The sequence below is a fragment of the Pholcus phalangioides genome, unplaced genomic scaffold, assembly GCF_987345545.1.
Source record: "Pholcus phalangioides strain wild (caught in Gottingen) unplaced genomic scaffold, Ppha-v1.0 ptg000017l_1, whole genome shotgun sequence".
NCBI lineage: Eukaryota > Metazoa > Arthropoda > Arachnida > Araneae > Pholcidae > Pholcus > Pholcus phalangioides.
This window is the reverse complement of record NW_028301610.1, coordinates 59834293-59851190: the sequence shown is the minus strand read 5'-3', so window position 1 is coordinate 59851190 and position 16898 is coordinate 59834293. Positions and strand designations below refer to the sequence as shown.

The window sequence follows — 16898 nt, the reverse complement described above, 5'->3', positions numbered from 1 at the left end:
TGGTATTCCTGAAGAGATCATCACTGATCGTGGTGCCAATTTTTTGTCGAAAGTCATGACAGACGTCTACACAACTCTTGGAATCAAGAAGATAACTACGCACGCCTATCATCCACAGGCTGATGGTGTTCTCGAGCGTTTAAATGGAACTTTGGTCAAATCTCTTTCTCACTTGGTAAATGACACTCACACTAACTGGGATATTCATCTCCCATGGGCACTAATGGCTCACAGGTCAGCACCACATAATTCCACGGGTTATTCTCCAGCGTTTCTATTGTTCGGTCGTGAACTTCGAGTGCCGGCAAACATGCTCTACAATGGCCCAGTCCCTTCCTACACACACACAAGTTACGCACAGCATCTTCAGGAGACTTTTTCAAAATCTTTTAACATAGTTAAAGAGAATCTACGAAGTGCAGCAGAAATCCAAGAGTCTAATCGTTCAGCAAAGTCAGTTGACAAAAACATACAGGTTGGAGACCTCGTGTATCTTTTCACTCCTAAAGTCCCACCTCATTTGTCGAAGAAGTTTTTTAAGAAAAATACAGGACCATATAAAGTGTTGGAAAAACTTTCACCAGTTAGCTTTCGTATCCAGAAAGTTGGAAATGAACAGGATACCCAGGTTGTCCATGTGGACAGATTATCTAGACCACGTCGTAAAACTCAACAAGTTCTCTTGGACTCTAATAAAAATGAGAATCGGTCCTCTGTAACACTAAACTCGGAATCGAACCCTGAGACACAGCATACAAATGGTGATAATTCTTTGTTAACTTTTAGAGATATGCCCTTGTTTACGAAAATTAATGTGCCTATTGTTCCTAGACATAATGTTCCTGTTGTCCGAAGACACAACAGATTTCATAATCTTCGTCCAAGTGTAGTCCGACCTGCAAGGTTCAGAGACTAATATCGTTGTCATTTGAGTTAATATGTATGTACATAAGTGTTAACGTTGCAAGGTTCTTTGAGTATTTTGTTGTGCCAAAAATATATTGTCTCGCACATGAAAAGTTTTTTTTTGTCTTCGTAGTGGTCATGTTCACACTAAGCGAGATGTGTGATTGAAAGAAATCCATTTATTTTTTTTTCTGTGTCTATGATCGAAACATAGAATTTGTCAACGTATGCTCAGGGTTGCTCTCATGAATACTTGCTCGGTAATTTTTTTTCTTTCGAACACAAAAAGCAATGTAAGTGCTGTGTCTCTTTGGGAAATATTGATTGATAAGTTGCCTAAAAATCCTTTTTCAAAATGGAATGTGACCATAAAGTCTGTGCATAAAAAAAAAAAAAAATTCGAGTCAAATCCTTCATAAGGATAAACGAAGCAACAATTTTTTTGTCCTGTCAAATGGACGTATGGTCAAACTACCCAAGCTCTCACCAGTGCAAACTTTCTTGAGACTTTAACATTCTTTGATCATTTGTATATCATGAAATGACATGTCTAGACAATCAAATATCATATGAGAATACACAAATCATTGAAATATTGTTATACACTTCCTTGAAATGTTTGTCACAACTCTTAAAGATTTGCTTTGTTATGTTGTAAGCTGGTGTTGTGACGTTTGGTGAACAGGAATCCCTTATACCATGTTTTTCTCACTGTAACTTCGCAAGTTTCTTTAGACCCTAGGGTTTGCAGTTACCGGAAACCACCCGAGGTAAACCCCTGGCAATCCGGTTCGGGCCAGTTTGTTTGGGCAAATTCGCCATGTTTGTTTTTGTCCGGCAATAATCCGCTTCGTTCTACAGTTGAAGGTAGGGTCTTTGGCTGTGGAGCAAGGATTGGGAACCAGAGGTCGGGCTATTGCAACTCACCCAAATCCCGGTTTACAACTCATAATGGATTCCAACCAGTTCACCGAATCACAGCATCCCCTAAAGACTGACATTGTAAAAAATTTTTTTCTACATTCTGTGTGTATCATATCATAAAATTGTCAATGTAACAATTTGCATTTGCCTGACCACCGAGACAAAATCGAAGTGGAAATTGACTCACAAATGTATAATTTGTCACAATGTAACATTGAAAAACATGTTTATTTTGTTTCCATAACAAATATCATTTGTTTATAATGTCAGCAATCGAATATTAATCATGTGTTGTTGCTTGAGTATTCCAGGAAAAAAGAGAATTTTGTGATGACTCGTAAACATAAGCAAGTATGTCGAGTATGATTGAGGACAATCAAATGAATCTCAGAAGAAGTCGGTTTGTAGATTTAAAGATTTTGTTCGTTTGTTGTATCTGTGAAACACCAGATCTCTTTTTGTTGTATCTGTGAAACACCAGATCCTTTTTGTTGTATCTGTGAAACACCAGATCTCTTTTGTTGTATCTGTGAAACACCAGATCCCTTTTTGTTGTATCTGTGAAACACCAGATCTTGTTTGTTGTATCTGTGAAACACCAGATCACTGTTGTGTATTGATGATTTCAGTATTTGTACGTTGAGAAGTAGTAGTTTCGTTTTCATTGATGTTGTCCTTTCTTTTACGTTAGTTTCATTTTCATGGTGCGTTGGTTTCGTTTTCATGATGCGTGTGTAGAGTCCGAAGCATGGACAAATTCGTTGAATCGAAGTCATATTTTTATCGTATGAGAAGCAGTATAGAGGTAACACATTGGAATAACTCAGGTGACACACTTTGTATTTTGTTCGTCTGTGTAGACATTGTCTTCATTCCTTGTCCCCAAATGTCAAATGAGTCATGGTAACGTTTGCGATTGTTCTTTCTTTTGAAACACTTTGAACAGCCAGGCAACTAAATCACTCAATCATTTTCTTTCTTTTCATCAAGTACTGTGTAACATCATTGAGAGTAGATCTTGACATCTGTTTTTTTTTTATGGAGTGTTTTCTCTAAAAATTTTCCCTACGGTAAAATTTTTTTTCCGAAACCGTCGGTGATGTCACGGTGGGAAAAGTAGGACACTTCCCCCCCTTTGACAAAGAAGCCTGACATATTTTAACCCAGAATTGTCATGTCAAATAAGTGAAATTTGCTAAATGTAAATATAATTGTGTTTGTCGCGTGGAAAATATTTGAGCTTCTGTCTTTATATTTTTGTGGAAAGCTGAACCGAATTTCGTGGTTGTCTAGTTCCTTTCCTCTTGTGTTATCATTCATGTGTGTTATGAATATCATTCCGTCTGATATTCATAAAATGCCCGAGATCTGAACCACAGATCGTTTGTATAGAGTGGACACACACTCTTTATGCATCACACTGTATGTGTTTGTCGGAAAATTCTAAATATTAAATGCTTTGCTTTGACATCTCAATCATTTGAGCTCAACAACAAATTCCTTGAATTTTTCTGATTCTTCCTGTGAAATTTTGAGAAATTCCGAGTTAAATTGAACGAGAAAATGTGTGTTCTTTTGAATAATATATTCTTTCTTTTGTGAGAGAGACACACCTAATGATCCACTGATAATCAAAGATATTATCGCCATCTTGATGAGTCAGTTTTCTTGTTCCCACACGAACGCGTTCGTTCGTTCGGTACGTGTAAAAGGAAGATAAGATTCCTTTTTCTTTTTCCCCTCTCACTGTTCGTAATCTGTTGTATATTTTTTTTTATACGTGAAAATCCGATTTTTCGCTTTTTGCATATTCTGAGTCTGGTTTTTTTTTTTTATTAAATAAGGGAAACAAACATTTTTGTTAACCGGGAGTTAAATAATTTTGAGACCGTGTGAGTTTTTCAATTTTAAAAATTTATATATATTTTTTTCTTTTTCTCTCCACTGTTTCCAATGCTTTGAAGAAAAAAAAAAAAGGCTTGTGTTGTAAAATATTTTGAGGGAGAGAAACTTTTGAAATAATGTTATATGCTTGAAATTATTCTCTGTTATCGAGAAAGTGTTGAATTTGAATTTTTTTAAGAATTTCCTTTGTTTGGATTTAAATTTTTCGGCATGTCGCGAAACAAGAATATTTATATATGATGTCGCATATCGTTGGAAAGCTAATTTTTTTCCCCACACAATGATGTTAATGTTTTTTCATTTTGATGAATATTTGTGCATTTAATCCGGAAATCTTATATTGAAAATTATTGTTGTCATTATAAACTTTGCTGAAAGCCGTTCATTTTCTTTATTGAGAGAAGATGTTTTTCTTTTGGTTTCATGTTTGTGTTCGCGCCTTGTGATACAATTGGGTAAAATTTTGGATGATGCAGTTTGCGCGACGAATTAGAGGATGCGCTTTCTCAAGCCCCGCCCATCACTCAATTTACATATTACCACTGAAAAACTTTGGAGGCGTGCAGTTCATCGGGACCAGTTGCACGAGAAAGCGTGGTCCCGCCGTGAAGAATCCCCCCCCCCCCCACACGTAACTTGAAGAGCCCCTGAAACTCAAATCCCAAGTCAAGTCACTCAAACCCCTATTTAGTTCTGAACTGCCAAAAGTCGTAACATTTTACTTGAAGATGTAAGCTCAAGAAAAACAGTATGAAGCATCGTCTCGTCATATCAGTTGCTCCCAACTGATCCGTGAAGGAAGGCTTACTGTCATGCCAGAAAGATGAAGCCCAGCAGCTGTCTCTTGCAGTCCAGTCCAAGGTTGGTACTTCGACCACACTACCCCGAGTGGTAGTACAGATGGAGAACTTTGATGCTCCGACATCGTAAAGTATGAGCACGGACCGTCGCTTCAACAGATACAGAGGACATTAATCGTTCAATTCGCCAAGCAGATTCGCCAGTCAAAGGATGACTTATGAGAAAACGAACTGTCCGTACTGAGTGTTCAAGTTAAAGAGAACTGTTCATCGAAATCCGGTTGTCAAGAATGAAGTGACCTTAATATGGGAGATAGTGAGTAAATTTTCTCTTTCAAATTTTGTTGAGTGGTCAGGAAAAACCAAACTGCAGCGATATTTAAATTTTTTAATTTTTCGATAAGTAAAGTAAGGTATTTCAGCATCGTTGTTTTTTTTTTATTTATATATATTGTTTTGGTTATATGAATTAAGAATTAAAGAACCTAATGCGTATTTAGACCTCTGTGTGTTGACATATTATTTTTTTTTCTCTTTGTGACTTAATTGTTTCGGTTAAAAATGCTGTAGTACATATTTATTCAGGAGAATTACTCACCGACACACAAAGGGTTATTGCGGACACGGTAACAACTCAAAAATGGTACCCCACTAATATGATCACCAGGCCAAAAGTTTTCTTTCTTCGAGTACTGTCAACTTAAATAGTACTCAACAATTTAGCACCACAACAGGACCCCTCCATAGAAATTTTTCAACAAAAAGGGCTCCGGGCATCAAAAAAGGTTGAGAACCGCTGATCCACAAGCATCCCTCCCCCCTCTTTACACAATTTTGCTATAACATGATTTTGAAAAGTTATTTCAAGAAATTGCAACTTAAAAAATTTGCCCAGAGTGTAATTTCTAGATAATTTTTGGATCAAAGATATGACATGGTTAAAATGGCAAAATATATTTGATTTGAGGATATTGCGTTACTGATGACCATGTATGCCCTCTCTGAGCTGTTTTCAAAACAAAATTTTCTCTTTTCACCTCCTGTGAGGCTGGATAAGGCAAATCGAATCAAATTCACCAGATCTGAACAATGAACATCCTTTGGTAATATATTGACAATGCCATCACAGTTTTAATCAAAAGAAAATGAACATGTATCATAATATGTACTACCTATCACATTACATTTTTAGGAATTTTCATGTATGTGCAAATGACAGCAGTGAAGAAGTAAAAGGGCAAAAAAAAAGTGCTATCAAAATAAGACCAGAGAAGTTGATATCTGCCATGACATCTGCAAGCACACCAGGTATGATCATTGATCTATAATATGTAGGCTGTTTAAAAGAAATTAAACTTTTTTTTTTTCCAGGTAAAAATTTTAGTCAGGATCTTCACTGCAATAATCCTTTTCAAAGTATTCACCATAAATTGTAATGCATATCTGAAAGCATGTATGAAAAATGTATTTCTCACTTTCACATGACTAACATCAGAAGCTAAGAAAAGTCACATGTGGTCAGATTAGAGCTGTATGATCGGTTGGGTGCACATTTAATGCCATTTTATCAAAATACTGTGCCAGAACATTTGCCTATAAGTCCAAGTATTGTCATGATGAAGACACCTGAGAAGTAAGGTGAAGTTCTAGTCTTTTTTTTCAGCCGCTGTGGTGGTCGAGTGGTTATAGTGACTGACTCACATCACGAGAATCCATGTTCAAACCCCACCGTCGCCGCAGTGATGGTCGACTGAAGTTGGTTTTCTGCGGTTCCCAACTTCGAGGCATGAATGCAAGCCAATCTCCCTGTTAAAATGTCTCACCGCAGAGAGCAACAGGCCTACAGACGTTACAATTATTCATTCCCTACACTCACTATGAGTTGAGAAAAAAACTCATAATTTAAAAAATTGATTGCATTACTACACATAACAAGCATTACACAGAAACAAACTTCACGGAAGGTTCACTATACATACACACAATGCGAGCCGATCTCCCCATTAAAGAGTCTCCACAGAGAGCAACAGGCCTACAACAATAAATCATTCAATCATTACACTTCACTCATAGTTTGAAAAACTGGTGGCAGGTGGCATCACTACACATAACAAGCATTACACAGAAACAAACTTCGCACCAGGTTTCACTACACGCACATTCCAACATGTACCAATTTGTTAAAGGTTCCGCAGAGGAATATGGACGAGGTGCATTTCTGGTTTAGTAGTAGTAGTCTTTTTTTTCAGGTATGATGTTGTAAGATATACAGTATAGTATTGAAGAGTAAGACACTCATGAAAAGTAAAACACTCACTTTTTTTTCTGCTTGAAAATGACTGCATTGTGTTTCAATTATTGGATGAAAATACCTTAGATAAAGTTATTAGCATACATAATTTCCATTCAGGTAATTGCAAAGCAACTCCAGTGAAAAAATCAGTCTCATTCTTTATTGAACAGCCATTGTCATAGCCAGATTGTTAATTTGGCTGATTTTTGAAAATGCTAGCTTTTTCGCAAAACAGTGTTATTTTGTAACTCAGCCAATTGATATCCAGACACTCATACACAGGGCTGCAATGGGAGGGGGGGAATTATGGGTCTAGTGGCTAGGGTGCTGGAGCAGATGGGGTGCAAATTTCACCCGTTAACTTCTTCTTCAACATTAAAAGGGGGTGCCAAAATGCATGCATGCCTGGCTGACCAAGCATCTAGTAGCAGCCCAGTCAAGATGCATTGCAGTTACAGCTCATTTCACAATATTATTAGCCTTGTTAAGCCATATCCTTCAATGGTAAAGATTTCAGCCTTTTTTGCAGAGCAGCCAGACAATATGTCAACCTTGTTTATTTAAACTAACTGTAAAGTCTTCAAATTTAAATGCATAAGGACTACATTTTACATTAAAGAAAATCTTACAATGAGCTTATGGTATTGCAGGTACTGTAATCATGCTTGCTATTAACTATTAATTATTAATTATTTATTAATATTTATTAACATTTCTCAATTTTGAGTAGCAGTTTTGTGTGCCCAATTTGCCTTGATTTGACTAACAGCATTTTGATGGCCGCAAAAGTGTTCAGTGATTCAGAGAAAATTGTGCCAAACTTTGTTTGGCCTCTGCTTGCTTAATATCAATACTTGGTTAGGTATGCTGAAGGAAAGTGTACCACATAGTATTGGTTCTTGCCAAACACACGTGTGTTTGTGGCTAATTGTCCCTCTATATCGTAAAACAAGAAATGTCATTCAATCTGGCTGACTTTGATTCAGCCACTTTGTAAAATGGCAGAACGTCACTTAGATTTTTACAGAACGGTATTTCATAAAAAAGCTTTTGTAAATTATCTAAATTAACAATAAAGTACAATATTCAGCTTCCATAACAGGTACTTAGCCGAGCTGTGTGCCTGTACAATAAGGCCAACTTTCCTCCCTTCCAAAAGTTTGAATAATTTTTAATTTTTTTTCTTAGGAAATTTTTTCATCTCCTGTAATCTGGCTATATATATATAGTAGTTACAGTAGTTTTTAGAGAAAAAATTTCTGAAATTGAAATGTGACATATTCGATGGCCAAGTGGTTAGTGATTAATTTCATGGTTTAAGTTATTTTTCTTTCATTTTTACTTATTTATTTATAATTTCAATAATTTTTAATATAATTGTATTTTCAGATCAACTTGAAACTAATAGTGATGAAGAAGAAGCCAGTACTCCTATTGATAGTGACAAATCTTTTGTCAGTGGTTTATGTATTAGTACTGAAAACTTGGAAAGACTGGGTCAACGAGAAAAATTCATGCGTAGCAATTACGAGAGCCTTGAAAAAGATGACTGCGTTGAACTTCGAGACCATGATTCTGAAGAAAAAATTTTTTATCGCCAGAGCATATCTGCAAAGTTCCTGGCTTCTTCTTGCAGGTGAAAGAATTTTACTGTTTGATCTTCTGATATGTGTATTAGACTTGATGATCATCTGAATGACTATTAATGCAATTATTTATGATATAATCTCCAGTGAATTTAATGCTGGAAAATTTATAGCAGATGGAGGATATTATAGTATCATTCGCTATAAATTTTGCAACATTAAATTTACCAGAGATCAGTTGCTACTTCGTCCATGTCTATATGATCAGTACTATGGGATTTTAAAATTTTGTTAGTTCTCTCATTTGGTTGTGTTAAAAATCTTTAGAGCGCCTTGGTTCAGAGAGCTTTGTAAGCAATGGTGTAATGGAAGAAAGGGAAAGGAAATTTCTATGTACCACACTGAGCTACATTCTTTTTGAAAGTTTTATCTCTCATTCCAGGTAGCACAAGTCAACTTTGTCATTCATTCTTAGACCACAAAATACTTGAATAAAATACTGCACCATGTCGTAGTACAGTACTGCATTTAAAATCTTTAAGTATATTCCTGGTAATTTCCCACGTTTCAATTCTCTTGATGAATACTGTTGTTTCTGCCATGAGGGCGCCAGTGTTAATTATGTTTAATAGAAGTGGGGGAAATTGGCCAGTGGTAAGGCGTTTTGAATATACTGAACAGGCTGATTGTACTCCATCTTAAAGTGGCAAAATAGTTTTCTGTTCAAAGTGATGTGTAATAGTTAAAAAAAAAGCATAGGGAACAGCTATTGGCTGCAGCAGTTAACATCATACTTGCACAAAAATAACAAATAAGTCAGTGGGATTTCGAGGGGCTTTAGCCAGTGGCAATATAATTAAATTACATGTCAACAGATACCGTGTTTGTTCCCATGTTACATTCATGTTCACAGTAATGCTGAAAAGTATCTAAACAAAAAATTTCACTAAAAAGTGAACAAAAGTTGATGGAAATTAATTTAAAAAATAACTCCAGAACTAATGATAATCTTAACTTATTGAAAGTGATAATTTGACATTTATGAAATAAACTGAAATTAAAATTAAGGCATGAAACAATGCAAAATTAATTAGAGAAAGAGTTCCAGAATTAATTAAAATTCAGAATTGTTAAAGATATAATTTCAGAATTAGTGAAAGATTTATATAATTTGCCTCCCACCCTCTTTAATTCAGGGCCCTTAGCCACAGTGATCAACAAATTTCCAACTGTGTCAAATGCCGTTCAACATGCAATATTCAAAATCAAAACTTTTTATGTCTAATTTTAGCTATCACAAATCATTTAGTTTTGAATGTAGTTTGACTTACACTTCTATATCTTGCAAAAGATGTGAAGTGAATCTGGTAGTGTAGTGTCAATTAGACTAAACAACCTAAAAGTTTCACTTCTATTGCGCTCACTTTTTTATCTTGTCCAGTTCTCAGTCATTTTTCTAAGCTTTAATGTCTTTAATGTAGTTTTATGCAATTGATCAGCTAACTTATTAATGATAATTGGCACCAGGGGTGGAACTAGTGGGGGACAACTTCCACGGACGACAAAATTCAGGGGAATGTAGTAAATTTTAAATGAGTGAAAATGCTGTCATAAAATCATCAAATTTTGCTGTATGAGGGGGATAGGGTAGCAAAATCATATTTGTTCCCTTCACAAAAATCTTAGTTATGAGATAGATCACACACTTCTTCATTTCTTAAATGATGTTTTAGTAGGTAGCTTTTCAATGCATTGACTAAAGTGAAGTGAGCAAACTGAATATGAACCTGAATCCTGACCACTGAAAGTAGTCTATTGCTTGGAAAGCTATATAATCTGTTGATTCATGCCACTAAAGAAAGATAGAAAGATGGGTAATTGAGTACAACAGCTTGCTTTACACAAGCTGTTGTTTTCAAGATTGATGTCTAAAAAAGTAATAAGATTGAAATCTTTATATAGATTGATTTCAGATTTTCTAGTAAAAAAATAATAGAAACTAAAAAAATTAACCCGTTGTTTGGCAGTATTGCTCTCAAGTACAACATGAGTTTCGTATATTTTTCAAACAAAGACATTTTATATTTTGAGCTTGTTTCAGCATTGATGCTTCTAAGCAATTCCCAAACATTCAATATTTACTTGTGAGCTGTTCATAAAGTTTCTATAATTATCAGCAGAATTGCTCACAGGTACACATCTCCTGTTTTTTGGCAAGCCAAACAAGAACGTTTTTTGACTTTTGCGTTTTGGGGAAGGCATATTGCTGTGCATTCTTCAACAATGATAGAAAATTAGGTTGGCAAACAATAAATGCCATTTTTATACAGTCATGCCCCAACTTATGCCACTCTAATTCACACAATTTCGGATTTTCTGTGTAAAATGTTTGATTCTTTAATTCAGCATATTCTGTTAGCTTGACAATAGTTTTATATTATTATTTTGTGTTTGGGGGAGCATTTATCAGCTCAACGAGATTGGGAAAAATATTCTTGACAATAGGGGGCAATTTCTAGAAGGTGCAGTGATTTCCAATGTGGCAGTTATAATGTGGATCAGGAAAATTTTGAAAACTGCTTAAAGGGTTAATTAAGTAAATGTATATTGTGCATTCAATCCAAAATTCATATGTAGCTAAGTTAATTTTTAAGGTGCTAAACGTAGAATACAGGAAGCAGCTTAAGATCGAAACTTTGTCAGAGATTTTGAAAATTAAAAATATGGTTTTTTTTCCAACCATTTAGAAACATGGTTTGGTGACAATTAAAAAAATTTAAGTTCAAAATGCTGTCATTTAAATTTATTGTCTGTACCCAGTCACTCGCTTGCCATTTTAATTAATTTCAATACTTGACTTTATACAAAGAAACAAAAACTGCTAACAAAATTAACTTGCTTTAAGACAAGAAGCTCATTTCTTTTGTTGGACACAAGTATAGTATGGCATAGATTATCTGAATGCGATCAACTGAAACATCAGTTAACCAAAAGCGTTTTAGTTGGCAAATTCACTGCCTTGAGATGGCTAGGAAGTGATTAGAACAATGAGAACGATGCTGTTTAATTGCTGTCTTTAAAATGTTTACGAGATTTAGCGGTAAAAAAATGAGTCTCAGTTCTGAGCAAAAGAAAATTTTGGACTTCTTTTTCCTACACTGTAGGTCTACTTTAATGGCTATTTTGAACTTGTCAAACTAAACTAGTCAGCTCTCTGTGTTATTTGTAAGGCGTGTGATACAAAATGTATACAGTTTTGTATTTAATATCACTGTTTCTTTGTTTCACATTGCTCATATGACAGTAGTACAATTTTTTCCTGTGAATGATCAGTTATCTGAACGACCCCAGTCCCCAAATGTTGCAGCTCATGTGACTTTCATTTTAACATAGTTTGGAGAAATTTAATAAATACTAATGAGTATTTTTTAATTGCATATAAGAAAATATCCATTTTGATTTAAATTTTTTTTTTGAAAAGACTGGTATTTTTTAGAAATATTGGTTCCAATTAACCACTATTTAATGTATTTGTATGCAAATTATACCCTGACTTACAAGAATTCATTTTATGAGCTTATTGTTATACAAATACAAGGTCACAACAGGCAAAATGCCAAACGAGTTGGCTGAGAAAAAGATCCCCTTAATAAATGTGGATGTCATACATTTCTAAAATGCAGCAACCCAATTAAAAATGCAATCATAAAAACTAAAGACTATATATACATGATAAAATATAATCCAATGCCCATCAAAAATATTTAGGGTTGTCTTATCTAAGAATGGATAACTTATTACAAATACAAATACAACGCCACAACAGGCAAATTGCCCAACGAGGTGGCTGACTTAAGAACATCATGGATCCCCGAACCCTTTTTTACCCTACCTACGAGCCCTACCTACTACTGCTACACCACACATGCACCCCGCCCACAACCCCCCGCGGAACCCCCAACGAATCGGTACATGCGGGAATGTGCGTGTACGTGTACTGAAACCTGACGTGAAGTTTTTTTTTTGTTTCTCTGTAATGCTTGTTATGTGTAGTGCTGCCATCTGCCACCAGTTTTTCTTACTATGAGTGAAGTATTATGATTGAATGATTTTTTGTTGTAGGACTGTTGCTCTCTGTGGCGAGACTTTTTAATGGGGAGATCGGCTCGCATTTGCGCCTTGAAGTTGGGAACCACAGAAAACCAACTTCAGCTGACCACCACTGTGGGGTTCGAACCCGGATCCTCGCATCGCGAGTCCGTCACTATAACCACTCGACCACCACAGCGGCAAACTTGATTTACCCCAACATGATTATCATATTTCTTTTTAAACATGAAAAAATTTAAAATGTTAAGATTTTACATTAAAATTTTGAAAATTTTTACAAATTTACTACCCCTGGTGTAAGCTATTCCATTTATTAACTGTTGGAAAAAAATCTTCATGCCTTATGAAAATGATGGATTACGCTCGTCTGCAACTGGTCGACTTCCATGAAGGGAAAGAGTTTCCCTGTATATTAAAAATGTTTATTCTCGATCAGTGTTCAATTTTCAGTTATAGTTGTTATGCAGTATAGTTCAATTGCAGTTCAATATATGTTTGTCATGTCTCATCACTGTTATTTTCCATGCTAAGCCTGATATGGAGTAAACTAAAATTTTCAATCAAATTAAACAACAGCTTCTAGAAAAAGTTTCGATCTCACCAATTACATAGCAGCGGACCACCGTCACAAGAGTCATACGATTCAATTGAGAGGTTGGTCCCAACCATCATTCGATGATGTCACCACGGCGTCGGGGAAGCAGGCGGCAAACGGCATCTCCGACGAACTTCCGTAACAGTAGATTCGATGTATTCCAATTCGATCAGTAACGTAGCAGCCATGTGAAGAAATCTGATGACCAGAATTAGCACCTAATGTTGGTAGAGGCGATCGGCAACCAGGTGGAGCCGTGAGTAAGTCCGCTACTCAATCAACGGTTCATGATGATGCAAACGGCGATGTCCAGCGTGCACCCAACCGGGCGAAACGCCTTTGTAGGAGCAGTTCAGTGCATTGATGAATCGGTATATTTGCGCCGTTTCCAGCACACCACCACTATTTAAAGGGTTATTCCCAGCATCCCCTGCTTCACCATTGAATCAGGATGCGTGATCTTCTGCTGTGGAAAGGCAAGTGCTATTTGCATAAATATTCAGAATAAAAATACAACGATATGAAATCTGGAAATACTGATATGTAAACAGTGGCGGCCGATCAGTGAAAATCTACTTCGGACCGGTTCTCGGAGGTGAATTATGTTGGCAAAGTGTGGTTATGCGTGAGTACAGACGGAAAGAATACGAAAATAATATTGGCAAATTAACGGATTTATTTAACGGAAACATATTGATCTCCGCTAGAAATCATTGAAAATTAAAGTCTAACATATGAATACTAACAACTGATGAAACAACGCAAACATGACACTAAAACAAGAAAAACAACATAGGATCCCGAACAGTTCATATATATACACATTACAAACATGTGCGATCGCATCATGATTTGCATATTGGATCGCTATCGATCCAGTTACGGTTGAGTTCATTTAATTTGCATGAATGAAAAATAAACCTAACAAATTAAAGGTAAATAAAGATTTCAAAATGACTAGATCTAGGACTGTTCCGCGAGGGGCCCAAGGTAATGTTGCAATACTCTATGATATATTATGGCGTAGAACTGCAATATCGTAATCTCATCAGTGCTACAATGGATGGTTCTGAAGTGTGGACAATTTTCTGTAACCACTTTGAACCTAAGACCAGAGCAAGAGTCATACAACTGCTAGATGAGTTCTTCTCGCTTCGTTACGATGAAGACGTTGATACAAGCATTAGGGTTTTTAGTGCCCGACTGAGGAAAGCTGTGCAAGCGCTAAATGAAGCAGGCCATCCACTCTAGAACTTGTATCAGGGTGTTCAACTCATACAATTCCTGCCTCAACATTTTCAAGGCATTGTGCATTTGATCTACTGGTGGGATGACAAGAATTTAGTGTTCAACAACATCGAACAAGAACTTGCATTGGAAGAGAACAGATTACAACAAGCCAAGAAATATTTGGATGAACATTCCGAAATTGTAGTCTATAATGTGAACTCTTGTGCCAATCTGAAGCTGCTCATTTTGTTAAACAATGATGCTGAAAATAGCAATTTCAAGAGCGTCAAGAAGAAATTCATGAAAGGTAAATTAAATCTTTCTCGAAATAATATGCGTAAAAATGATGTAAAACACAATGTAAATGCTCTAACTTACCATTTTGATGATGATACTAATTTATCAAATGTAACTTTTGAAGAGCATAATGCATATTTAAGTGAAGCTTTCAAAATAATGATCCTGTAGAAAAATTTAATTGGCTAATAGATACAGCTGCAACAGGTCATTTTTGTAATAATCTCAATCTATTTATCAAATATAAACCTATTGCAAATGCAACTATGTCTCTAGCTGTAAATGATATAGAAAGTCTGATAAAAGGCATCAGAATGGATAAATTTCATGTTTTCACGAACTGTGTTAAGAAAGAGTTATATTTTCATAACATTCTTTATTCGCCAAAAATTTGCTGTAATCTAATTTCTGGTTCGAAAAATCGATAAAAATGTTTGTCATTTTTTTTGTTCTAATAGTAAAATACAAGTTTATTCTCCCGAGTGAGAAAAGATATTTTACGCATGAAATAGAGCTGGACATGTTATACTTTGTTAAACCTAAGTATGAAAAGATAGCTAAGAAATCTAGTAAAAAATGTCCATAATATCCGTCCTGCAATGATGCCTAAATGTAAATCCGAACAGTTTATCAAATCTTACAATCTAACAGTGACAACAAAAGATGACATAAATCTATGGCATAAGCGTTACGGACACATAGACGTTGATTATATAAGTCACACACACACAGCCATGTTCTGGTGTGAGAGGTTTGCCCGAATTGAACAATTCCATGCAATCCTGTGACATTTTCAAATTATGTAAGTCCAAGAGAATTTCTCATAGAACTCTCAGAAAAATTAAACTCCCTTAGAATTTTTACACATGGACATTTGCGGTCCAGTTCCCAATTCTCTATTGAAACAGATATTTTTAACAATAATCGACGATTATTCAAGAAAGGTTACAATTTTTCCTATCAAGAAAAATCGGATGTATTTGAATACTTCCGTTGTTTCCAGAAAAGAGAGGAAAGATTTCTAAACTTAAAAATACCAAACATGAGAATCGACAATGGAATGGAATTTTGCAAGAAAGAATTTAACGAATTTCTTGAGAGTCAAAGTATTAGAGTCAAACGTACAAATGATTACACACCTCAACAGAACGAGGTTGCTGAATGGTATAATCAAACTGCCATTGATGCAATAAATTCTCTATTGAAACAAAGTGGATTGAAAAATGAGTTTTGGGCAGAAGCGTTATTTTATTTCACCTACGTGGAAAACGGGGTTTGTCTGAAAGATCAAAATAAAATGTCATTTGAACTGTACTGCGGAAATAAACCTTTAGTCAAACATTTCAAAGTATTCGGATGTAAAGCCTTTGTAGGTATCCCAAACAAAAACGGAAGAAATTTTATCCAAAAGCAAAAATTGGTATTATGATTGGATATGCCCAGCGAACGTCGGGATATAGGATTTGGATGCCTAAATCCCTAATCAATTGGTAGAAACATCAAATGTACGTTTTTATGAAAATATTACCAGGGTGTCTACCAACACGGGAAAGTCACGAAATCCTGGAAAAGTCACGGAATGAGAAAAGGTTAATTTGAGGGAAGATCATGAATTGATTTTTTTTTTTTTAATTTTTTCTCTAAAATCTAGGCTTTGGAGAAGTTGTAGCATTCAATATTTCTTTTCTTCACTCTCAGGTTTTATTCTTTTTTTTTGCCCCAGAGGGATGGATGGGTGAGTAGCAACAGAAAAGAACAATGCCAATATGTAGCCATCCTACATTGGGGCAGACATTATATTGTTGGGGCAAAAAAGCTATTTAGACTGGATGAACAAAATAAGCTTTTCTTTCTCTGCTTAATCGAACCTTTCAACATCTGTAATATTCCCCCTAAAGCAGTATTCTGAGATCACATGATAATTCCTATAGGAGGGGAACTGTAACCATGGCAGTAGGAGTCCCCTTAGGAACAATATTGGTTTTCCGTAGAAATGACATGATCTTTCCCCGCACATTGTGGAGCAGGGCTGTTGGATCTTTGGCGGGTCCGCAAGCCAAAGTTTTCACTGGGGGGGGGGGAAGCTCTGTAGTAAATTTATAGCATGAAAATACAATGATGGGGATTTTCCTGGGCCTTAGGGCTGCAGCCCTGTCAGCCTCATCCTTTTGGGGGCAGGTGAAAGGGCACCAATTTTTTCCCCTACAAAAGAATTTTGTTAATTATCTACTTTTTATTTATTTATTTTGATC

The 16898-nt window shown here is 35.7% G+C and overlaps 1 protein-coding gene across 6 annotated transcripts in view; it reads left to right on the top strand.

Moving 5' to 3' along the window:
* Positions 1–16898, top strand: part of LOC149074195 (mitogen-activated protein kinase-binding protein 1-like) — a 413671-nt gene that overhangs the window by 294097 nt on the left and 102676 nt on the right. For all 6 annotated transcript variants that reach the window (XM_089246846.1, XM_089246851.1, XM_089246852.1 and 3 more), the window contains 2 exons: positions 5728–5843; positions 8218–8464. In XM_089246846.1, the coding sequence (XP_089102972.1) occupies positions 5728–5843; positions 8218–8464 (363 nt within the window). The remainder of the gene's footprint in view (positions 1–5727; positions 5844–8217; positions 8465–16898) is intronic.